At 41.1% G+C, this 26,161-nt stretch overlaps 1 protein-coding gene across 8 annotated transcripts in view; it reads right to left on the bottom strand.

Annotated features, from left to right (window-relative positions):
* Positions 1–26,161, bottom strand: part of UTRN (utrophin) — a 449,337-nt gene that overhangs the window by 287,958 nt on the left and 135,218 nt on the right. For all 8 annotated transcript variants that reach the window (XM_070417833.1, XM_070417835.1, XM_070417834.1 and 5 more), the window contains 7 exons: positions 25,917–26,086; positions 21,272–21,395; positions 18,485–18,572; positions 13,793–14,022; positions 13,450–13,630; positions 11,382–11,527; positions 10,270–10,482 (listed from right to left, as the gene is read on the bottom strand). In XM_070417833.1, coding sequence (XP_070273934.1) covers positions 10,270–10,482; positions 11,382–11,527; positions 13,450–13,630; positions 13,793–14,022; positions 18,485–18,572; positions 21,272–21,395; positions 25,917–26,086 — 1,152 coding nt within the window. The remainder of the gene's footprint in view (positions 1–10,269; positions 10,483–11,381; positions 11,528–13,449; positions 13,631–13,792; positions 14,023–18,484; positions 18,573–21,271; positions 21,396–25,916; positions 26,087–26,161) is intronic.

Genomic DNA, 26,161 nt, shown 5'->3' with positions numbered 1-26,161 from the left:
ATACCTTCAGATTTGAAGGCAACCATGATGGCTCTAGGACATGATATCCAAGTATTGCCCTCCCCCCTCTGATCAACATGTTCTGGAAACTACATCAACGTTTTTAATGTCCTTACAGTATGTATGCCACACAGAACTGAGTATTCTTATAATGTTGGGTTGAATGACAACAAAGAAAGCTAACTGATATTTCACCTGCAGATAATTACATTCATAAAATGCCACCTAAAATTCTTTACATTTTATTTTTCCTATTGTAGGGTTGTTTTGTTTCTTTTGTCTGTTATTTGGTTGTTTACAGATATATTATTCACAAGAGTATGGTTAACTGAAACTCCAAAATTCCCATAACTTCTACAAAATTACATTTCCCCTATCTTGTATGGCTTACAATTAGGAGTTGATGTTTACAAACAAACTTTGCCTTGTTAGCTCACAAAATGATTTGAATTTTTAGTCTCCCTAATTTATTTTTTAAAAAAATATTTTTATTGATTTCAGAGAGGAAAGGGGTGGTAAAGAGAGATAGAAACACCAATGATGAGAGAGAATCATTGATTGGCTGCCTCCTGCATGATTCATAGGTTCATAAGTCGAAGCTCAACCACTGAGCAACTCAGGCCAGGCTAGCCTCTCTACTTTCATATCAGTTAACCCTCCCAGCTCTCTCTTATTTGCAAATCTGAGAGTGAAGTATTGCTTTTCTGTTGATTTTTTGGGGGTAGTTGGGTTTTCTCAGGTAAAAAATAAAGACAATGGCAGTGCCTACCTGAGCATTCCCCTGTGAGGACACCATGTCATTCATTATTCAACAAATTTTCAGCTTACTTTTAACATATAGTAGTCAACCTAATACTAGCATCCAAGTAACTTTCCATACTATAAGAGATGTTCTCAAATATTTTACTAAAATCTAGGCTTGCCAACAATGATGGTTTATAGCATTATTTGAACTAAATGAGCAAACATGAAATGTGACTCTATGAATCTATGATTCAAATAATCTAATATCCCTCCTCCAAAAAAAAATAAGTTTAAAAGAAAATCAGTCCTTAAAGGAAATGAGCCTAGGCAAGGCTTATGAGTGGTGTCCATGTTGATTCTTGGCAACCACACAGTCTTTGCTAAGCACATATAAGACCTCTGGTTGGTCATTTATCTACAGCCAAGAACCAACATCAATCTTACTTCAGGTCTTTAACTTCTAAAAAATGTTCCCCTTTAATTAGGACTTTCATCCATCTCCATCTTTCTGGTAATTTCTTACAAAATACATGATGTGACCTTGCGATCATGGGTAAAAATCCCAGGTGACTTGGGATGTAGATTTAGGCATCTGAAGGAGCTGTGTAGTTTTTCCATCTAACTCAGAACTCAGGCTCTAATGCACTCCCAGTAATGGCTATTCCACACTTTCCAGTTTGCAGGGCCATTCTCTGATGAAGATGGAAAGCAACGCGTGCTAATATACTGAGGCCTTTCTGTCTCTATTAATATTATACCACCCTGTACAACCACCTCCTCCCTTTTCCATACACAGCTCTGAAAGCCCCTTTATCCCACCGCGCACTTTCCACAGCTCCCTTCCCATCTGTTCTTTCGCCGGCCTGCTCCTGTTCCATAGGCCCGTGCTACTCTTACTCTTTGCTATTACTTGCTTTGGTGATTTATCTCTTCTCTGTATTGGCTCCAGCATTTGAGGATCTTAACCACAGAAGACTGCTTAGGAAGACATGGTCAGGACAAGTGGGGGTGGGGTGTGCAAGGAGACAAAAGTACAAGAAGAGCGAGTCCAGCCAGCGTGGCTCAGTGATTGAGTGTCAACCTATGAACCAGGAGGTCAGGGTTGGAATCCCAGTCAGGACATGTGCCCGGGGTTGTGGGTTCGATCCCCAGTGTGGGGCATGCAGGAAGCAGCCGATCAATGATTCTCTCCCATCATTGATGTTTCTATCTCTCTCTCCCTTTCCCTTTCTCTCTGAAATCAATAAAAAAAAAAATCTAAAAAACAAGAGAGAAAAGTATGAAACTCCTATAGAGTTCATAAAGAATTCGACCTGCCCATTTAAGTTGCTGCCACTTCTTGCACTGTCAATCTCCATTTCGAACGTTTTAAGATTAGCAAGAGCATTACTGCCATATAACTGACAATTCAATAAATCTAGTTTTGAATAAGGAAACTGACAGTCTCCTGGGCCAAGGCTGTTTGACATTTGCATGGAAGCTTTATGCTGCAAGGAAGTTTTAGTCACAGTCGGCCTTGACTGGAGCAAGTGGCCTTCATGATCCCTGTTGTTGGCATGAGGGAAGTTTTATGGCATCAACCCCCACCCTTTCTCCCTCTCTCTCACACACAGCCCATGTGGAGACACCCAATTCACACACGCCCGTCCTTGCTTACACTTCACTACGAGGAAAAAGAAAGAGGAAAGCAACAGGCACCAGCCATTCAGACCAACTGACCACAGATAGGCATCTGAAAAGCTGTTTTCACAACCAAGAGCCCCATATGACCCTTGACCATCCTGAGTCCTAGGAGACAGCGTGCCCCCAGGAAGAGGAAGACTACGGTCTGAACGCCAAGCTTAGCAACTTTCTAATTTCTCTTCTTTCAGCCTCAGAAGCCTATAGGAAAAATAACAAATACCTTGCCTGAAAAATTCCTGAAAAACAGATAATGTTTGCAAAGGTTCAGAGCCGGGATGCAATAAAAGGTAGCTATTATTACTAAGATCTACAAAACTAAGTGCTTTAGGACCAAGATTAGCTCCCTAAGAGTTACCACTTCCAAACTCTGGTGTTTATTCCCATTGGAGACTCCACAGAAATAAGCAAGGGTGAGTACATGTTTGCTTAATGGTGTTTAATGTTTTTTTAAATTACTGCCAACAGTAATGCTTGTTCTGTCATATAACTGTTGAAAAGTAACTGTTTAAAAATAACAGTTTGAAGAACTGCTACTTATGATATTTCCTGACTGAATCCAGCTCAGCGGAAGGAAGCCAAATAAATGAGGAAAGACCCGACTTTAAAAATATCTGGAGAGCAGCATCACATAACTGCCCCTGCCACCACACCAGGGGGAGGGTCACTAAGACCACTGTGAACACCAGAGAGGGAGCTCTGCTCTGCCCTCCCGCGGCTCCTCTTTCCTTGGAAGAAAAACATTGTCTCACTTCACTTGTAATAACATTCCCTGTGATTTAAAAAATATCAAGCCCTGGCAGGTTTGGCTCAGTTGGTTGGGCATCATCCTGTTCACCGAAAGGTTGCTAGTTCGGTTCTGAGCCAGGGCACATGGCTGGATCGCAGGCTTCATCCCAGGTGGGGTTGAGCAGGAGGCAGCCAATCATAGATGTTCTGTTCTCACATCGATGTTTCTCTTTCTCTCTCCCTCTCCCTCCTTCTCTAAAAGTCAACAAAAATATTTTTTAAAAATACCAAAAGTCAGCTCATCTTTCATTCAATCAGTCAGCAAAGAGGTGACAGAAACAGTGAAAGCTCTCACATGCAGAGTTTCTCTGTCCAGTTAAAAATCACTGCCCCGACACACTGTGAGCTTCTAATGTACCAGGAGCATTTAATGTTTCTCCACCTCCACCCACTTGCAGAATACGAACATATCCATTGAATCAATGAATATATGAATATACTGTATATTAGATTAGGCAATTTCTAATGTTCTATCTTCTTTGGGGGACCTAGTCATTTAAAAACTTAGTATATTTCTTAAATAAATGTCTGTCATTATTTCACATGCAAAAAAACTGTAAACTGCATTATTTACAATAGGCAAGATGTGGAAGCAACCCAAAGTGCCCATCAATAGATCAGTGGTAAAAAAGTTGTGGTGCATATGCATAATGGAATACTACTCGATCATAAAAAAAATAAAATGAAATCTTACCTTTTGTGACAGCATGGGTATTATGCTCTGTGAAATAAGTCAGACAGAGAAAGACAAATACCTAAAATTTCACTTATATATGGAATCTAAAGAAAAAAAATAAAGAAACAAACAAAATAGAACCAGACTCATAGGTACAGATAACAGACTGATGGTTGACAGAGGGGAGGGGGCTGGCAGATGAAAGAGGTGAAGGGATTAAGAAATACAAATTGGTAATCACAGAATAGTCCCAGGGATGCAAATTACAACATAGAGAATATAGTCAAATAATACTGTAATAACTATGTATGGTGCCAGGTGGGCACTTGAAAAATCAGGGGGACTACTGTGTAAAGTATATGATTGTCTAACCACTCCACTGTACACCTGAATCTAATACAGAATATGGAATGTGAACAGTAATTGAATTTTTTTAATTCTATAATAAAATATGTAAACTCTAAGTACTATCTAGAGCAGCCATTTCCCACTCCTATTTATACTCACAAATTCTCAGATATAAAATGATTAATATGGTAGTTTCAAAAAGCGAAGCATCACATATTCTAGTTAAGAGGGCCAAAATTCTACATTGGCCATTACTACTCAAAAGCACGGATGTGTAAGCGTGTGGATGGGTAACACCTGCTGTAGGTCACGGAAAAGGAATGTGAGGTCACTAAACAATCCCTTTACCCTGTCACAGCCTCTCCCAGCCCAGCCCCTGAGCCAGGGGCGGAGGAACTCTGAAGCTTGGCAACTCTGGATGGAAGACAGTGAGATTCCAAGGTACACAACCACCTCCCTGAGATTTTGTTTACAGCTAAATTCTTGGCATTTTCTTTTGCTCCTCCCCCATCTTTTGTAATTTCCACAGCTTTTAAGCAGTCCATTTCTAAGCCAAGACATCGGCCAAAAAAAAAAAATAATAATCTGTGAAACCAGAATTAAAGGTAAGAAGGCTTCTATTTTATTTTGTTTTATAATATTCATTAACCTCTACAACACAAGTGTCATGACCTCATTTCGTGGGGAAGACTAGCAATGACAATGCTACATTTCTTATCTGAAACTAACAAAGTTCCTAAATCTAAGGTTTAGAATGCATCAGTAAAATGTATTCAAAATGAGGGGGGAAAACCTTCTGAAATAATTCTTTCAATTATATATTATCTCAAAAGAGTTAAATCAGCCATACTGCACATTACTCTGAGGAAGTAGTTAGCATTGTGTTTTTACCCTAAAATGCTTCCCAAAGTAATGTCAGAGCCTGCTTCTGCATGTCTCAGAGCGCCACACGCCCCCTCCACCCTCTGGGTCAGAGCACAGCATGCAGTCTGTTCACTGTGTGCCTGTGACTGTTCAGCCATTGAGGAAATTGTGTGACTGCACAGGTGTCCTGCCATTTAGGGCAACCAGGCATTTAGGTTTTATAGATCCAACCTCACTAGAGAGGAACAATGGCTAAGATGTCTGACGGTGCCTTCAAAGTAGTTACATTCACACCTGCTTCCTTGCTGGAGGCCAGACAAGGTTGCTATCTATCCTCAAAAAAAGGCATGCCTTGGGGGAGGACAGACCAGCAGGTCTAGCCGTAATAAAGGCTGTAATAAAGGCTGGCCTGAATGCTATAACCTATGGCTCAGTTTATCAGAGCATCATCCTGTCCACCATAAAGGCTGGCCTGAGATGGTGTGAGGTGTATTCTGAAGCTGTAAACAACAGAGAGTCATGGAGAAGGGAAGACAGCTGTGGGTGCTGTGGTAAGCAAGACTCAAGATTGCTTGTAGAAGCAGCTTACCCTTAAAGGATGAGTATGAGCTGAGGAGGATGGAAATTCCCAGCAAGTGAGGGACATTTCCAGGGAAAGGCAATTGTCCAGGGTGGTCTTTGAAACCACCACATTGTCTCCTGACCCAGCTCAGCTCACAGAGGAGAATGCAGGCAGCGTTTGGGGGAAAGGAACAAGACATTTGGGAAAACACTTTGTATTACCCTGGAAAGACAACCAGATCCTTCCCAGAAGTGCAACTCGGGCCCCGGTGTGAACAAGAATTCAAGAGGAAAGAGACTGGAAGCAGCAGTCAGATTTTAAGGGTGATGAGACTGTCAGGGCAGGAGGTGACTTGAGAGTCTGCACACAGCTGGAAGGGGCTGGCGGTGGGGTCCAAAGAGGCAGGAGTGGTGGGGAATTTAAGGCAGAGTTTTGTGTGGGCCTTGATGGTTTCATGATCCCACAGTTACACCACAATGCAGGAGATCTTGAAAAGCAGAATGGAAACAACAAGAAGCATCTTTCAGTCCCTGAATCAAATGTATTATGGCTGGGGATAAGCAGCCTCAGAATTCTATAATATTTAATTGCCATCACTCATAAGGAAATCATGTCAGTAAAATCAGTAATGACAAATTACCTTTTTTGTGGATTTTTAAAATGTTTTGCTGCCTAGTAGGAGTGGGAGGACTTTCCATGAGGTAATTTTAAATGCACCAATTAACATTTTAACTCTTAATTACAGGAATTGAGGTCACTACTTTGGCACAGAATATATGAAAAAGAAAAATTTAAGAATGTATTTGAGCATAACACTATCCCTTAGAACAGCATTTTCAACCGGTATGCCACAAGAATGTTTAAAAGGAGCACTGCCTGGCTATTAAGTCCGGGAAACTGACCTCTTTTCCCTTAGATTGTCAAATTAAAAAATGACAACAGCACACACAACAATAACCATCCAGTGTGAATGAATCCAAATTATACTTTTTTTTTGGTCAGATCAGCCAAAAATAGAAAATATTGTTTGGTGTGCCACAGAATTTTAGTCATTAGTTTGCGTGCCATGAGATGAAAAAGGTTGAAAATCGCTGACTGAGAGTGTGCAGGCCCATTTTCGATCTGTGCAAAAGGAACCAGCCGTGTAGACAAAGGAAATGTAGGCACATAGGAAAACATTATTTGCCGACAAAAACACAGAAAACTAAAATTTGCACATAAACAATTAATATGAACTCTTTATGGGTATTGTAGGATGGTAGGAAAAAAGTAAGCAATAGCTATGAGAATGCTGTCAACATTTCAACAAAAGGCATTTCAATGAAAGGCATTATTATTTTGAGTAACAAAAATTCAAACTCCAAGCTCGTGCATTTGAGTACTATCTTTTTCAATGGCCCTCATGAAATTCAATAACAGGTGTTTCAATGAATGTGGAAAAAGAACTATTCGAATTAGTAATATTCATGAACTTTCCTTTTTTACTTTGAATATGTTAACCTCCATCAAGAATCACTGCTAATGTTAGCTGCCTCCAGGAAAGGAAATGGTATTGGGCCAGAAAGGGAACTCTAAGTGCTAACTCTAAATACTTCTCTGTTATTCAGTTTCTTCAATGAGCGTTATTCATGGATTACTTATATGACTTAAAATACATTTTCATAATAAACAAGTCATCCACTGCATTCCTAGGAAACCTTATCATAAATTGGAACTGAATAAAAAACTACTGTGCTTCACTGCTTAAAGACAAATAGAACTAAAATGCCTAAAATATTATAAATCAGGTCATTAAAAGGGGGAAATGAAGGCTAACCTCAAAATGAATATTTATTGTAATTATCTTGGGGGGGGGTGGAAATTAAAAAGTTTCCCTAAGTGAATTCCCTAAGTCGTTAAGTAACAACCAATTCATTCAAAGCAAATAAAGGACTATAAGTGTTCTTTAGAATTTAAAAATGTATATTTCAATAAGAAAGTTGTATAATTAGGTAATACAGACACTGTCAACAATCTTGTAGTTGGGACAAAAAAGTAAGCTAAAAATAACTGGACATTACAAATCTGCTACTGTAAAAAGAAAAAATCTAATCGTCAAGAGGCATGTGTTTGATGTGGGGTATTTTCCATGGAAATAAATTTGGCATGCACTCCAACTGGTCACTTGAAGTGCCTAAATTTGCTACATCAGTAACAACACACCAAAGCCTAAAGCTGTTACTATAACCACAGGACTCTCTTCTGTGTCTTGAAGAACATGTATTATCTTTAAATTTCACATTAAAATGCTGGCACACATCTAGCTAACCCTATAATGCAGGGTTTTTTTTAATTTTATCTTTATTGTTCAATATATTACATATGTCCCCCTTTTTTCCCTTTGACCCTCTCCACCCCACTCTGCCCCCGCCCCCCCAGGCCTTCACCACACTATTGTCTGTGTCCATGGTTTATGCACATTTGCATATAAATTCTTTGGTTAATCTCTCGCTACTCACCCCACCCCCTACCCCGAACTTCCCTCTCCCTATAATCTCCCAAAAGGAGATTAACCTTTGGGTTAGTCTTCACCTATGAATTTCCTGAACTACATCTAGGATTAAAATTTGGGGGGGAAAAAAGCAATGATCTTTTGAAAAGATGGGAAAGATTTAATCCAGCATTGCTCAACCTTGGCACTACTGTCCTGTGCACCGTAGGATGTTCACCTGCAGCCCGGGTCCCTACCACTAGAGCCAATAGCACCCTCCCTTCCCCCATGTTGTAGCAAACAAACTGTCTGGAAGCAATAACAAATGTCCTGTAGGGGGCAAAATCACCCCTGGCCTAAGAACCACTGATAATCCAATGCTTGGATACCATCCAAAATTTTAGAATTGTGAATAAAGGTAACTCTTGTTTTTAAAGCTGGAAAGAATTATAACTGAAGACACACGAGGGGAAGTGGATCCACTCACAATGTTAAGTGAGTCAAAAATACCAAGCTACACATAACATACCCTTCTTCAAAATGAATGATTTAATCCAGCCATTTCAACCTTTTTCGTCTCATGGAACACATAAATTAATTACTAAACTTTGGTGGGACACCAAAAAATATATTTTTTGCCAACCTGACAAAAAAAAATAGGTGTAATTTTGATTTGTTCACACTGGACAGCTATTGCTGTGTTGGCTATTGTCTTTTTTTTTTACTTTACAATCTAAGGGAAAAGAGGTCAGTGCCCCTGACTGGTCAGGTACTGCATGTTTTAAGAATTCTTGCAGCACACCAATTGGCAACTACAGGTTTGTTCTAATGATATCTCAGTATAGAACTACAACTTACACTTAGAGAAAACCACTTCCTTCCTCCTCCTCCTCCTCCTCCTCCTCCACCACCACCACCACCACCACCACCACCACTACACACACACACACACACACACACACACACACAACACCCTTGCCATCTTTACTCTCTTCCTCATCATGCACTGGACCTGTCCATTGGTTCTTGGGCCAAAGAGCTTCCCTCCAAGTTCAACGGTCACCACTGTCATCTCATCATTCTGGATCCTTTCACACTCATCTGTACAGCCTTCCCCACCCTCTTCTACTACATGTCCCCTGATTTTAATTTTTAAACCATCATTCTCAATAATCATTTTCTTCCTTTTTAATCTTCTCACTTTAACATCACCTTTAAGACAAATTCTCTTGGGATCTAAATCCAAATATATAAATATACATAATCTCTTACATATGTTCTCTTGGGATATGTAGTTCCATAGCTAACCCCCCTAGTACTGATCTCATTTCAGGCATTGGAAATATTTATGGAGTGCCTTCTCTGAGCCAGGTTCTGTTCTAGAAGTACATTTTGGGATACTTACGTGCAAAAAAACATACACAAAAGACCCAGGCAGGGAGGCTCGGGAGGACATAGAGCCTATGAGGGGTCAGTATGATGGGGGTCACTCTTCATCCAGATATTTCCTATTGCAAAACCAGGCGGTTTGGAAACTCTACTTCTCCATCTTCTTCACAGGCAAGTGTTTAATATTCTGACATTGACTTTTACCATTTTCTCCTTATGTCCTCACATTTATCCTTTCCTCTGGGATTTTATCATTGCTTCTTCCTCTGTAGACATTTTCATACGTAGCAAAGGATCCCATTTCTGAATTTTCGTGCACCTCAAATTACCTGCTTTTCCAATCTGACACAGTCTGTTGAGGGCCTAGTTCATATTTTTTAACCCCAAATATCTAAAACCTTAAAAAAGAAGACCAGCCTCAAAGACTCAGGTATCTGCTGCTACCCGGGCAACTTCGACCACTCTGAGGTGCCCTGCAATCTAGTCACCAGTCTGTATATCATGCGAGCTCCTCATCACTGAAACTTTATTTTGACCATTTTTAAGTAATTTTCTCTTATCTTTGTGCTCTCCAGCACAGTAAACCTACAGCTTTGGTAGGCAAGTTATAAATCCCAACTTAAGAACATAATAAATGTGGCAGTAGAAAGAATGCAAGATATTCAAATAATAGATATTTGAGTCTTACATGATAACTACTATTTTACCCTGGAATAAACATAAACCCCTAATGGCCTCTAGATTTACCTCAAAAGCTCTCAGTTTGGGGATCATTTCTTCAAGCAAATGCAGATCTTTGGAAACCTTGTCCTTCACTTTGTTCCACTTTCCTTGAACATCGTTGAATTCTTGATTATACATTTTTCCTACATCTGGAGAAACGTTTTTCTCCAAAGCCTTTGTTTCTTCTGCAAGTTTAAATAATGTAGGTTTTTTATTCTCAAGGATTTCATCAAGAGCCTGGAAGAAAATTTGAAAAGATTAACAATATGCACAATGATTTACCTGTACAGATGTAATAATATGAGCTATAAACAGTTAAAAGTCACCTTTTAAAAAGCATTGAATAAAAAAAAAAAAACTGTGGCCCAGCCAGCATGGCTCAGTGGTGGAGCACTGACCTATGAACCAGGAGATCACAGTTTGATTCCCAGTCAGGACACATGCCTGGTTACTGGTTCGATCCCCAGTAGGGGGCATGCAGGAGGCAGGTGGTTGATGATTCTCTCTCATCATTGATGTTTCTCTCTCTCTCCCCCTCTCTCTTTCTCTCTAAAATCAATAAAAATACATTTTTCAAAGACTGTGAAAAAATCATCAAAAAAATAAGCACAATCAGAAAAGTTAAAGCTTTCCCTTATTGAGTTGTATGTGGGTGAGTGTACACGTAGTGTAGTGTAGTGCATTCTCTACACTAAAAGCCTCTGTAATAACACACGCAGTGAGGGCCCAGGTGTGGGACTCACTCGGTGGCCTGCTTTATCTGATGAAATGGGTCAGAGCCATGTATCCTAAATGACCAGAGAAGCATTTTTCCTCAGCATGGAAAAAGTACAACACGTCAATTTAATTGATATTGTTCATTTTGTTAAATATATTTTAGTAGATTATAAATAGGTTGAAATTTTAAGTTAATTACAATAGAAAAAAAATATGGTTTCATTCTATTAAAATATTTAATATGACTATCTGTTCTTTTAGCTAAGGTGCTACATTATAGTAGCTTCCAATTGTAAGAAATTTTTGGCCAATTATGACCAAAAGTGACTAATGCTTTTTAAATAGTTGAAAAATATATTTCAAAATATGTGACATATTAGAAGTGACTCTAGATTTCTAAGACCTAAAATATATATTACCTTTTTTTCCTGCAGGGCCTTCTCCACCTTTGCAGGTTCATTCAAGACATCCAGCGATGTCTGGGCTTTGCTTTCTAAATCATTTAGCATATCTTTCAGAGTTTTCAACATTTCCAAATACGCATGTCCAGGTTGGCTCTTCATTTCTGTTTATTTAAAAACACTTAGTTTGAGAGAACAATGCTAGAAGCCTAATATTACTGTATATAACATTAATCTTCTGTATATACTAAAGGAATTCTAGTACAAAAAAAGTTAAACGCTGTAATTAAAATTTAAAAGGGTCTCTGTCAGCTGCTGAAAACATTCACTGGCATCTCTGAGAGTCAGGCAGTGACATCATTCCTACGGATGTTGATGTTTGAAATATTAACTAACCCACTATCATTTTTTTCTTCATTGTGTCATGATGAAATGTCTCTCTGAAGATGGTACTACAATGCTTCTCTGTCTCATACCATCTCTTTTTCCCCAGTAGCTATGCAAAGAACAAAAGAAAACAAAGATCCCTTCAGCCAGTCTTCCTCTAAGCGCAAGTGTGGAGACAGACTGCCGTCGCAGAGTGGCAGACACTACATGGGACACCACACCAGGCTGCTGCAGGCACCCTGGGAAACAATGACTGCAAACACCAACTGGAATGAAGTCTCCTGCACCCGCAAACGTAAAAACCACAGGTAAGCAACGCTTGTGTGGAAAGGAGTAAACTTATTGGAAGCACAAAGTGATGAAATCAGCTAGCAGCAAAAGTGAAACTAGCAGCAGTATTCAGAACAGGCAAAAGGCGGAAACACCCAGATGCCCATCGACGAATGAATGGAAAAACAGAATGTAGTGCATACACACAATGGAATATTACTCAGCCTTAAAAAGGAAAGGAATTCTGACACATGCTACGGCCTAGATGAACTTAGAGAATCTTACACTAAGCAACATAAGCCAGTCACAAGAAAACAAAGACTACTCAATTCCACTTATATGAGGAAGCTAGGGTAGTCAAACTCATTGAAACTGAAAGTAGAATGGTGGTTGCCAAGGGCTAGAGGGAGGGGGAAATGGAGAACTCTTTGTTGAATGGGGATAGTTTCAGTTTTACAAGATGAAATGAGCTCTGGGGATTGGTTGCACAACAATGTGAGTATATTTAACACTACCGAACTCCACCCTTAAAAATGGTTAAAGTGGTCAAATTAATGTTACATGTATTTTGCCACAATGAAAAACCCAAAAAAATAAAAATAAATTGAATTTTTAAGTAACTAAACATTTCAATTGCCTATGGATCCTTGTCAAAAATGAAAGCATGTTTTGTAACAGTAAATTCAAAAAGAGGTTGTAGTGTAAAACATTTGACATTCCAGGTTAACTGAGTTCTATGAACAAAGAGTATGGTGTCTAAATGCCTTTCCAGAAGGGCATGTGACACATTTGCTCAACAATACACAACCTACAATTGCTGCAGGTAAGGGTATGGTTACATGTGCAGCTTTTTAACATGCACTGCCCATAACACTACCTAATACAACACAATGCCTGACTTAAACAACAGCTAAGGAGAAAAAAACATTACATGAGGAATCCGCTCTCAAAACGTTTAACAGCTAACTTGCCAAAACCAGGTTTATTCTAAAAGTAAAAATTCTTTTAAAATGTTCAGACTTCAAAACAGGAACATGATTTCTTTTAAAAGAGAAGATGGTACTGTTAAAACTTGAACCAGCTTGAGCAAACTGAAGTAAACTTACCATTCTTTTTAGCCCTTAGTAATGATATTGACTGGCCTCCTTAAAGGAAAGGGAGGAACAGCACCCTTTAATAAAAGCCTTAAAATCATGATACCCTATTACCACATGATTTTAGAGCAAGTGAAAGCTGTTTGTATTTTCACAAACAATTGTGAATCCAGGAAATAGTCTGAATGTGCTTTCTGACTTGGAACAGTAGCAGGCACAGAGAAAAACAGAGTGCGTGCCCTACAAAACAAGCCAACGTGCTAAAGGTCCAAATATTGGGAGGAATTCTTAAATTAGGGCGAACAGGGAGGTGATGCAGGAGACAGCACGTTTACCGTTCTCTAGCTGTTGCTGACGATCCTCTAAATCCTGCTGCACAGATTGGTAGCGGCCCAGGAGGCGTTCAAAGCTCTGCTGGACAAAATCGGGAGCAGAAGGCCTAGACTTCAGGGCTGCGCAGCTGGCACGCACCGTTTCAATTCTGGGGTGGAGGCCAAGGAGACTCGTCAGTTCCCGCTGTGGACGAGAAAACCAGGTCACACAACTCACCGGAGGATGGACGTCCTCACAGAAAGTTGATCAGAGCAGAATTAACCTAACGGTCATGATACAAGGGGCATTCCCTTCAATACAGGACTGGGCACAGAATTCTTCCACATTCGCATGGTGTCTCTCTACCTTCACACCCCGCAAGGCCTGCTGGGGGGATGCCGAAGAGGGGGCATGTTCTAGCCACTCCTCCTTTGTCTTTATGGTCTTGTCAAGCTCGTCGAGTTGCTTAAAGTAAGTGTTGGTATCTTCCTGGAGCTGAATCTTTCTTGCCAGATCTTCCAAATGCTGAGATACAGTTTTCCATTCAGATAATACCTTCTCCAGGATATGCTTTATATCTTCAGTCGGAAGACCTTCTACACAGACATGAAAAATAAGCAAACACTTCACATATCCTAAAGTTTGGAATTTGTTATAAAGATTCTAACATACTCAAAATAATGAGGTGATCTCACATATAATGATCATTCCGAAAGTCCCTTTTAACAAAACAAAAAAATATATAGTCATGAAATAAAATAAAATAAATAAATATAAAATCTAAATTATAATGATGCAATAATATGCTGCTGCTGCTGCTAAAAATAACTGCTCAATTCCTTGACCAAAGTGAGAGAGGGGGAGCTTGAAATGGTGTGCCAGGAGTGGTGTGACTATCACAAAAAAGACCATCAGTAGAGCTCAGAACTTCAGCCACTGCCTTTCCTATAGAAGGTGTATCTGCATCCTTGGCATCCTGGCACTCTGCTAGCTTCTAGCCTAAGCCAGGGAAATAAAACGGACTGTCTGGAGGTGTCTGGGGCTCTGACATCAGAAGGTAGACGCTCTGTTATCAGAAAAAGGGCAGCTGTCTAAAAAAACCAGAAGGCAGCTTAAGTCTTTGGTGACCAAACCACAGTGGCATAGGAATTGCAAAATGAACAGCAAGAATTCCCAGTGCTGGGAGCAGCCTGGGGAGTGTAGGGACAGTCAGCCAGGAGCCAGACCCGCAAGCATTAGCAAGCCTACCCGGCACGCCACATATAGACCAGCAAATACCAGAACATCAATGCAGCAGTAATATTACCTACTTCAGAAATACTTCAGAAAAAAATGCCATTATGTTTATTACTGGCATCTTATACTTACTTTTAAGCGGGAATATCCCAACAGTTTTACTTATTTATTTTGATACATTATATCCCCAGGACTTGTTTGTCTTATATATAATTTTGCTTGTCTAACTTTTTTTTTTTTATTTCAGGGAGGAAGAGGGAGAGAGAGATAGAAACATCAATGATGAGAGAGAATCATTGATCACCTGCCTCTTGCGTGCCCCCCACTGGGGATCAAGCCTGCAACCTGGCATGTGACCTTGACCAGAATTGAACCCAAGACCCTTCAGTTCGCAGGCTGATGCTCAATCCACTTAGCCAAACCTGCTAGGGCTAATCTCACATTTTTGAGAGTTAGGATGTTCATAGAAATAATCAAGTTATCTACTCTAATAATAGACAAATATATAAATTGACCTACCTCCGCATGCCCCACAGCCAATCAGGAGGAAATATGCAAATTAGTGGAACAAAGATGGAGCCACAGAGCCAGCTGGAGCAGCAGGAGGCTTGGGTTGCCCCTGGAGACAGAGGAAGCCAAGCTTCCCTCCTGGCCAGCCACCAAAGGAGGGGCCTGTGGGCAGGTGCCACGGAGCCGGCCTGAGCTGAGGGACGCTTGGGTCACCTGGCCGACTGCTAACAGAGGGGCCTGCAAACAGCCCTCAGCCCCTCACCCAGGCTGGCCACACCACCATCGGGGTGAGGGTCCCCGCTGGGGGGCATGGCCAGCCTGAAAAAGGCCCTCAGCCCCTTACCCAGGTTGGCCATGCCCTCATGGGGTGAGGGTCCCCACTGAGGGGCATGGTCAGCCTGAAAATGGCCCTCAGCCCCTTACCCAGGCTGGCCACGCCCTCCCAGCGGGGACCCTCACCCCATGGGGGCATGGCTGGCCTGCAAACTGCCCCAGCCCCTCACCCAGGCTGGCAATGTCCCCAGTGGGGACCCCCACCCCAATGGTGGCGTGGCCGGCCTACAAAAACCACCACAGGCCCCTTGCCCAGGCCGCCCCGCCCCCCAAGGGAACCCCTACCCTGAACCAGGATACCCTTCAGGGCAAACCAGCCAGCCCCCACTCATGTACCAGGCCTCTATCTATACTAATAAAAAGAAATATGCTAATTAGACTGGGAGACCTTACAGTAGACATTCCGGACGTTCTTCTGGACAAAGCTGTGGTGGCAGGGCCAAGGTAGAGGTGGTAAGAGGCCAAGAGGGGATGGCAGTTATGGGTGATCAGGCCGGTGGGGGGGGCCAGTTGGGGGCAATCAGGCCGGCAGGGGGGCAGTTAGGGGTCAGCAGGCCAGCAGGGGGGCAGTTAGGGCAAGCAGACCAGTGGAGAGGGCAGGTGGGGGCAAGCAGGCCGGCAGTGGGGGCAGTTGGGGGCAAGCAGGCCGGCAGGCGGGGGAGTTGGGGGCAAGCACGCTGGCAGGGGGGGCAGTTGGGGGTGATCAGGCTGGCGGGGGGGTCAGTTGGGGGCAAGCAGGCCGACAGGCAGAGTGGTTAGGGGCAATCAGCAAGGCAGGCAGGTGAGCGATTAGGAGCCAGCAGTCCCGGATTGTGATAGGGATGTCCAACTGCCAGTTTAGGCCCAATCCCACCTAAACTGACAGTCAGGCATCCCCCAAGGGGTCCCAGATAGGAGAGGGTGCAGGCCGGGCTGAGGGACACCCCTCCCACCCCCTGTGCACGAATTTCGTACACCAGGCCACTAGTATATAATAATAGCTTTTGTCATATAAAATCTGTAAAAGTACTATGAAAAAGTATGAGAAATCTGCACAGGAGAGCATGTATGTTGGGAAGATAGGAGGCCAATAAAGACAATTATACTTTGTAAATATATAGCATCGAAATCCAGGGTAATGAGAGCACTAAGGAAAAAAAGGCAAGTACAATGAAAGTTCACTTATGACCCACAAACGATGGAATTTCAAAAATTCCTATAACATCCTGTATCCACTAAAAAATTAGAAATGCACACATGACATGATTTGAATACATCACCCATGTCAGTGGCTGAAGTTCACTGTCTGTCAGGCAGGTAACAGAATATTAATTAGACCTATGCAAGACATTCACACCACAGTCCAAGTTCAATTATCCCTGTTAATGGGGGTTATAAGCAAAACACATTAACATCTTCCTGACAACTAACTGAGCGATGGAAACAGAGGCTTTGCTCCCGCCAGGTCATTTCTATTCTGAGTGGGCAAAAGAATAACGTCAACCACTTCATTTTCATGTCAGCACTTTGTGCTAAACAAGAAAGAAAATCAAGCAGGTAAACACAGTTTTGGGATGAAAAAGTATTGCTGCTCATTTAGAAAACAGGCAATGGGTGCTCACGTTAGGTACTAGGGAAGCCGAAGCAGCTTCTCCAATTCCTTTGTTTATTTACTGACAGTACTTCATGATCCATTTATGTTGCCCCTTCAAACCAATTCTCAGAATTTAAATCTCCCTCCTCCAAGCTTGAGGTAATATAGGTTGGACCAATATCAAGTAATAACGAAAGCACAATTTGAATCATAAAAAAGGAAACCTACACACAGTTTTTTAAAATAATTGTTTTGCTCCCAGAGACACAAAATAATAACTTTTCTACCTCTATAGAACACACAACTCGTAGAGGACTAATTAAAGCCAAATTGATAGCTCCTCATTTTACTAAATACTTAAAAAGGATAAAATAGAACATATTCTTGACATGATTATTTGAATATGCTTTTCTAATTGAACTGAATCATTTACCTGTCTCCTTACCTAGGTAGACTATGGCCAGATTACACCCTATAAAAAACACCCTCTTATTAATTTTTGGTGTTCTAGGACTTACTTCAAATTTCTAGGGGAGGAGAAAGGGGAACAGAGAGGATCACCCAATTGTGCTTTCATTTCTGTTGAACATTTCTGGTTTTAGAGCAGCAGCAGGATTTTCAGCACTAACCACATGTGGAGAAATAATATGCAATACTATAAATTACAATAATGGATAACATGGAACGATAGTGGGGAACTTTTAAAAAATCATTTTTATCCTCTCACTAATAAAAAACAAACACCTTCAGAAAATGATAAAATTAAACCCAGAACATATAATCCCTAGTCAGATCAATGCCCCCATTTCTCAGCTTCCCACCCATCCTAAAAAATTTTAATAACATATTAAATAAATAGAATTAGGGTTCTGTAATGAATGCATTTCCAGTCCTACCAAAGCTCAAAAAAATGGTAATGCAAAATATAAAAGGTTTCCTATGAAATTAAAAAAGCATATATTAGGTCACAAAATTCATACCTTAATGTAGCTTTATCTCTCTGATGTTGCCAAAGCAAAAAATTTTCTTTTACAACCACTACCTGCCCACCCCCCCCCACCCCCCCCCCACACACACACACGCAAAATTTCCCAACATATACCCCAAAGGAGAAGATTTTAAAATCTATGCAGTGGAATGTAACTGTTTTGCTGAGATATCAGAGTTTTAGGTTCCCTGATCCTGTCTAAAAGCAGAACAACTTTGCTTTTATCAGTTTGATAAATCAGCCTCAGCATAAGATTTCATTTGAAGAAAAACATTTTGCTGACAAAAAAGTTTCTGAAAACCACTCTTCTAGCAAAGAGGGTTAGAGTAGCAAAACATATATATTTGATTTGTCAAACTGTAAATATGATGCAATGCCACCATCTAAAAACACATTTAAAAAAAATCAAGGGTCTCACCTTTTCCCATTTGCTCCAAAAGGATTTGTCCAGTTTTGTTTAATTCGTCTAGTCTGAGTCTTCTTTCTGTCTGTTCTTTTTCTATTCCCTGGAAATAAAGTCTCAATATAAGAATATTGCAAACTTTCTTCTCAATATAATGCTGATACTCTTTTAAGTTTTAGTGTTAAAGTCCCTCCCACATTCCCTTTAGGTATCACACTGTTTACCTAAGAGGATACTACCATACACAACTATGCAACTGCAGGCCACCTTCCACAGCACCAGAGATGATTAAATTTTAAAAGGTATATTCAAACGAACAATAAAAAACTTGGGTGTTGTTTTTTTTAATTTTACACTATAGTTACAAGTTTCTATCAAGAGGAAATAAGTAAAATTAGTGGTTTCGATCCAGGATATCTATCTATTCACATATATAGCCTCCACATATGCCACACCATAAAAATAAGGGTTTGCATCCAGTGAACTGAATGTGCTCGGACAGAGATCACTGAACAAAAATTAATTAACAAGAAAAAGAAACAGCCCTCGCTAGTTTGGCTCAGTGGATAGCATGTCAGCCTATTGACTGAAAGGTTCCAGGTTTGACTGTGGTCAACGGCACATGCCTGGGTTGCAGGCTCAGTCCCCAGTAGGGGGCATGCAGGAGATAGCTGATCAATGATTCTCTGTCATCATTGATATTTCAACCTCTCTCTCCCTCTCTCTAAAATCAATAAAAAAATTATTTTTAAAAAAATAAAGAAAAAGAGACCAAAATAATTTGAGTCGCAGTATTTTTTGTTGGTATTATATTAAGTCTAGAGTGCACTGCAAATTTCTATCATCAACATAAATTCATACATTATTTATAAATAATTCTAACATACTTTAGGATCTAAACTAAAGCATTCTGTTCTTTGTGTTTTAAAAATGGCTTAATTGTGTCTGGGTTGTGAAGACAAACACCACAACCTCTAAGAAAGGGCTGAATAAGATCACGAGCATACATATACACACACACACACATACACACATGTGTGCACACTCAGTATTTGAAATTTTTCCATCTCCTCAATTCCCAATTGATATTAACTACTCAAATTGTGTCTAAAATAGCTCAATAAAAACTTGTAGGAAACCCATATTATTTCAAGCAGACAATCCAGAGAAGGATGCGCCTTCTAACTTATGATACATGTAAGCACTGTCAAACAAATACAGCTTTCCTATTTTGATCCACACAAACTTTAATGTGACTAAGTAACACAGCCATTTGTTTAGTCAAAGGTCAAGAAATAAGAGAGCCTGAGAAATACCATTTCTTTTTGTTAAGCTAAGTACTAATGCAAAAAGTCACCATCAAACTGGAGAAAATTGATTACCCCCTTTATACAAACTGATGTTTGATACCTTTGATGGTGGTGGTGGATTGGACTAGGCACTAGGGATTCTCCCGGTGGGAATTTTTAAACATTTCCCAAGCTCCTGACCGACAGACTCCATTGCTAATGTACATGCAATACAGGCTTGCTCTAGATGCCCAGATAGTTGATGAAAGGATGTACAGAGGCTTAATGACCACCAATGACAGAAATCACGGCAACCCCCTGTCACAATTTCAGTCACACACATATGGGTACAAAGCAACAGAGCTAAGCTCCATTCATTTGATTAGCATTTGTGTTTAAACAACGGTGTCTCTTCTCTGAAGAGAATACATTAAAGGAAGTTGAAATATAGCAACCCCCCTTATCCTCGGGGATAATTCCCAAGATCCTCATGAGATGTCTGAAAACATGAAGAATATCAAATCCAATATATGCTATATTTTTTCCTATTTATACATAACTATGATAAATGAGGCACAAAAATGAATTAACAAGATACTAATAATAAAATAGAACAATTATAACAATACATTGTAATAAAAGTTATGTAAATGTGGTCTCCCTCTCTCTCAAAATACCTTATTGCACTGTACCCACCTTTTCTTTTCACATATCTAAACTGCCAGCATCACTACTCTTGTGCTTTGGGGCCAGTATTAAGTAAAATAAGCGTTATTGCACATAAGCACAGTGATACCTCAACAGTCAATCTGATAATGAAGACAGCTACTAAATGACTAATAGAAGGGTAGCCTGCACAACGTGGATACACTGAACAAAGGTGGGATTCACGCCCCAGGTGGGGCGAAGCAGGACAGTGCAAGGTGTCATCATGCCACTCAGAATGGCATGCAATTTAAAACTTCTGAACTGTTTATTTCTAGAATTCTCCATGTAATATTCTTGGGCTGCGGTTGATTGCAGATAACTGTGCGTAAGGAGGTACTACTGTAGTTTGCTGCATTCAGAAAGCAAAACGTCTTCTGCACACACAAAGTCACAAATTATTAGGTACCAGATTAAGATCTAATCAAGAGGGGGGTGGGAAGTGGCTGGGGAGAGGTCAATGGGGGGAAAAGGAGACTCATGTAATACTTTAAACAATAACAAATTTTTTTAAAAAGATCTAATCAAGCTAAAAATAGAAATAATATTTAGATCACCTTAGGAAGTAAGTGTTCCTTCCTACACAAATTAGTGGTTAAGGAGGAAGGGAAAAAATTTCTCTTCCACACAGGGATCTGATCCCAGCCAGCTTGAATCAATTCAAAATTTACTACAACGTTCTAAAAGCTGCGTTGTGGCTACATTTATTTTATAGGAAGCTTTTGGGTCCCATCCCATCTTTATGCCAAAGTAAATCTATCCTGATGAAATATTTTATTCACTAGTGTACTTTTGTTTTATGTTTTACCTTCAACTTCTTTTTCATTTCTGAAGTCTCTTGCATCTTCTTATATTCTTTTATCTCTGTGGCCTGAATGGCAGTCTTTGATTTCAAAATCCAGTCCAGCAGCTCTGCACTCAGGGCATCAAACCTGATTTGAGATTCAGATGTTACCACTTGTCATTCGTTTCCTTCTATTGTTTTACTTGGCTCAAGAAAGAGAACAGCACCCGTCCAGCAAGCGTTTTAAACACTCCTCAGACAACAAACAAAAGAGTCAACCCAGAAATACAGAAACCACACAACATAACATCATGCATGCACAATTCAAAGTATGAACAGAGGAATAATAGTGTTGTGTTAATAAGTAAAGAAAATAAATATTGAAAGGTTGAAATGTTTAAAGAAATTACTTGTATTTTTATAAATGCTCGTAGATAATGAAAAACAGATTTGGTTAGATAATGACAAAAAACAACAAGTAGGGACAGTGCTAACGTTCATGCCTTCTTTAATTCAGCATGCTTCTGAAGTGAGCCTATTATATGCCAGGCACTGGTCTGGGCTCTTGACATGAAGGTAAATGAGACAATCCCAGCCTGTGGGGAGGGCAATGTAAAGTGAAGGGCAATAGCAAAAGGAATTTTCAAGGTGCTAATTCCAGGAATTCATAGGCCGGCTCCTCATCCAGCCAGGGAGGGATGGCTTCCTGGAGTAGAACAGCATTGAGCCAGGAGTTTTCCTCACAAAGGAAGAACAAAGAAAGGAAGGACCACACTTTGCAAACCGCAAGTATTTAGATGCGGCTGGAACGGTGAGTACTAAGCAGGGAGTACACCAACCAGTTACTAGACGGCCCTAGAGAACAGGGGAAAGAGTTTGGGTTTAAACAAAGGGCAACTGAGAGCCAGTGAAGTGTCTAAAAGCATAGGACTGACAAGATCCTATTTACCTGCGGGTGCTCACAGAGAAGATTCAAGAGAGGCAAGACCCGAGAAAGGGCTGTGGTGGGAACAGGAGCCAGAGAGCAGATAATGCCAGTGGGGAGGAAGGAAAATGTGCAGACTTGAGAGGTGTTGGGAAGGGAAGTCAAAACACAGTGAGGAGGAACAAGAGGGGAATATTCAAGGATTGCTGGCCATCCACCAGGCCCTTTTCTAAGCGTTCTGTGTGTATTCTTAACTCAAGGCCTCTTCACAACAACCCTATGAAGAACACACTATTACTTCCCTTTGAATGATGAAGGAATTGAGCTTCTGGGAGTTTTAAATAACTGATGCAGGCCACAAAGTTAATAAATGATGGAGCTGGGAGTCCAACTGAGGCCGTCTATCCTCTTATCAGACTTTCCTGCCAGGACTTCTCAAAACAACCTCTGGATACTTTCAGGTACTTTAAGGTGAGCATGGGTTGTCCTTGCTGATTCTTTTGGGAAACTTCTCTTAAGGTTTTTCTAGTGAAAACCACAGTGAGGAGGAACAGGAGGAGGAACATATGGATATTTGCTTTTTCATCCAGGTAAATTTTCTTTGTAGCTTGTAAAAGATTTCGTGACACTCCAGGTACATCACCAGGGGTCCGTGTGCCGCTCCAACCATGGTACACGCCTCCTGTCACCTTATCAGTTGATTTCTCTTTACTCTTTCGGAGAGGGGGAGCACCACCCGAAGGTCACACATTTAAATGACCTTGGAGACTTAGTCCATTCCTGAGAAAGCTCAGGTCACTTTAGCCATATCTAGATTACAGGAAACGGCTGTCCCTACGGTGGCAAACAGCCACCAGCAGCACCAAGGGAAGAGCAGGGACAATAAACCACCATTTCGGAAGCTTGTATTATTACATGAAGTTGTGCCCAGCAGTTACTTAAGGCCCATATCCACTTGGACAGCTCATTTTAAGACAAGTTGATAGTGGTTTCTAAGGGTCTGGAAGCCATTTTACAATAGAAATGGTAAAGAATTCCCTGGACTTTAGGACAAGGAATGGAAATTGGAATGTGAAGCCTATCCTCAAATACCAAAGAGGGCAGGTATGGCTCTGTCTTACCCCAGAAAGACTGCGCTAGCTTGAATCACAAAGCTGTGTTATGGCTACATTTATTTTCCAGGAAGCCTCTGGATCCCATCACATCACACATGGGTAGACTGAGAGGGGCCGAGTTGGGGCTTAATTTCTGATACTGAGATTTCACTGCCTTCTATTAGAATGAACTGGACATCCTCAAACTTCTATTTGTCCAGGAATCATCTAAAGGAATGTCTACCTCAATCAACCAGTAAAGTAGAAAACTGTGGTCCTCACAGCTGGTTGCTTACCCAAGGAATGGAGGCCATTCACCTCCCTCCCCACACTTCCTCCTTGCTGCCCGAGTCCCCAGAGCACAACTAGCCTGGAGAGGCAGGGCAGCTTCAAACTCCCAAGCACCCAGGTCATGGACAAGCAACTGAGTCCTGACCAGTGACACTGGGGGAACTTAGCTGATGTCTCCCAGGAAAGGTCTCCCTGATTTAAAAAAAAAAGGTGGGGGGGGAGAGAAAATAAGAAAAAGCTGCCCTTACTGCCTATAAGCAGGTTGTGCAGGATGTCCGTGCTTCACTAGCAACTTGGGGACCCTGAGAAGACAAGCCTGGGGGTGAAAGCCACCAGGCTGAGGAAGGCGGAGACAGCATACAAGATGCTGCACGACCATCCCTACCTCCAGACTCCTTGTAACATGAAATGAGACCTCAGTAAGTCACAGGTACAGTACTGTGTTTCTTGCAGCAGAATGCAAATTATACAACAGGCCGTGTTTAAGATCTTATAGTTATGCACTTGCGATATTGTGATTTATAGTAAGAAATATATATATCTGGTCTTAGTCCCATTTCTGGCTCAGAGTTCCTAAAACCCTTGAAATTTCCTAACTGATGAGAGCAACAGGGTTATCACTTTGTATGTGAATGAGCTGACTTTTGGACCCCGCCTAAAGATGGAGGCTGGGTGCCAGGAGACCCAACCATGTGATTAGGGGTTGGAACTTTCAGTCCCACCCCACCATCCTGACCTCTGGAGGAGAAAGGGGAGGAAGTTGAATCAATCACCAATGGCCAATGATTTAATAAATCATGCCTAGGTAATGAAGCCTCTGTAAAAACCCAAAAGGACAGGGTTCAGAGAGCTTCCGGTGGCGGTGAACAAGTGGAGGTGCCAGGAGAGTTGCCGCCTGGAGAGGGTGTGGAAGCTCTGTGCTTTTTCTCTTATCCTATGGACCTCTTCCATCTGGCGCTTCCTGGGTTATATCCTCTTATAATAAACCAGTGGTCTAGTAAGTAAAATGCTTCTGAGTTGGGTGAGCCACTCTCGCAAGTTAATCAAACCCACAGAGGAGGTCTTAGGAACCTCCAATGTATAGCCAGTCGGTTAGACGCACAGGTAACAGCTTGTTGGACTGAACCCTTAACCTGTAGAATCGGATGCTGTCTCCCAGTAGGAAGTGTCAGAAGTGAGCTTAACTGTAGGACACCAAGCTAGTGTCCCATGAACTGCTTTTTGGGAGAATCCTCCCATTCCCACCTACACTGGAATTGGTACCAGAACTTACTGATGCACCCTAGTTTTTTAATACCTTCTCAGCTTCCAAAAGCACAGAGTCAGCCCTGGACAGATATGTTGCTAGATATACTGGCAGAATACAAACACTCATGAAATGAAAGGTCTACAACAATATGAATATCAAAAGCACCTTCCTCATCTGCTGTCTTGGCTCCAAAAGTAACAGTTCCAAGGAGGTACACTGGTCCTGCAAGGAGGTGCTATTGGGAGGACGCACAGCCCTGTCATCAAAATGAAAATCATCTGGTAAAACTGGAATCCTGCTTTGTCTGACAAAAGCTAAATTGGTGAAATCACATCATTCTTATTCAGGCAAAACTAACTGCCCACTTACCCGAGCACTGGGACGCTACTGTAAAAGGGAGAGAATAATAGTTCTACTCGAGGGTGTTTTGAGGACTAGCTGCTACAGTGCATGTGCGGTACCTGGGCCACAGCATGGCTTAACAGGGTAGCTGGCATTCTGTCTATGCCAGGGCTGATTAATCCCCTTATGAAGATCCCAAGTTTATTTTGAATCAACAAGATGAAAAGATAGCTTATGCTCAAGATGAATCTTCAAGCCAAACACAAAGAATCTGTTAATGAATCTAGAAAATAGAATTAACAAAGGAAGAAAGGAAACATGAAAAAAGAATGAGGGGTGGAAAAAAGAAAGAAAAAAGAAAAAAGGAGACTAATTACTTCCCTGAATTAAGTACTTTTTTACTTGAGAGAAGAAAGCAGATTCACAAACAATAAGGAGATGTAAGTAAAGTGAGACTGTCAGAATGGTGATAGTGAAAGAAAGAAAAATGAGGGATCATGGGCAATCATATCCTCCAGGTAAACGATAGGAAAGGAAGAAGCAAGGGTGTCAGCACACAGTTCAGTTTGATAAATAAAACCATCCGAGACAACACAGGTACTTAGCCAGTGGGAAGTAGAATACTCAGAACACTCAGGGGTAGTGAGTGGTTCCTAACAATAATTATGTCTAAATTTGCATATCATCCGTGATTAGTATGACATAGGTACTGAGTACAAAATACACTGTGTGGGGTCCTGGGTTTGGAAAATGTCTGTCTGTTCTCACTTTTTCTTCGCTTCCACATCCACGGGGATCTGTCTCTTCTTTGGAGGAGGAGGAGGAGGCAGTTCTTGCTTAGACCTTTTGGTGGTCACTTGTTCTCTTATGTGAACAGTCTCCAAAAGGTCCTTCTGAGGAATTTGGGACATCCCCAGCTTTCCTACAGCCTGAGTCACCTGAAATAAGAGCAGCCAAAGTTTTAGGTTTTATTACAGCTTTATTGAGATATCATTCATATGCCAGAAGGTTCT

This window comes from Myotis yumanensis, unplaced genomic scaffold, assembly GCF_028538775.1.
Source record: "Myotis yumanensis isolate MYYU_CA2020_CCGP unplaced genomic scaffold, mMyoYum1.0.hap1 SCAF_6, whole genome shotgun sequence".
Lineage (NCBI taxonomy): Eukaryota > Metazoa > Chordata > Mammalia > Chiroptera > Vespertilionidae > Myotis > Myotis yumanensis.
This window is presented reverse-complemented; position numbering and strand designations above follow the sequence as displayed.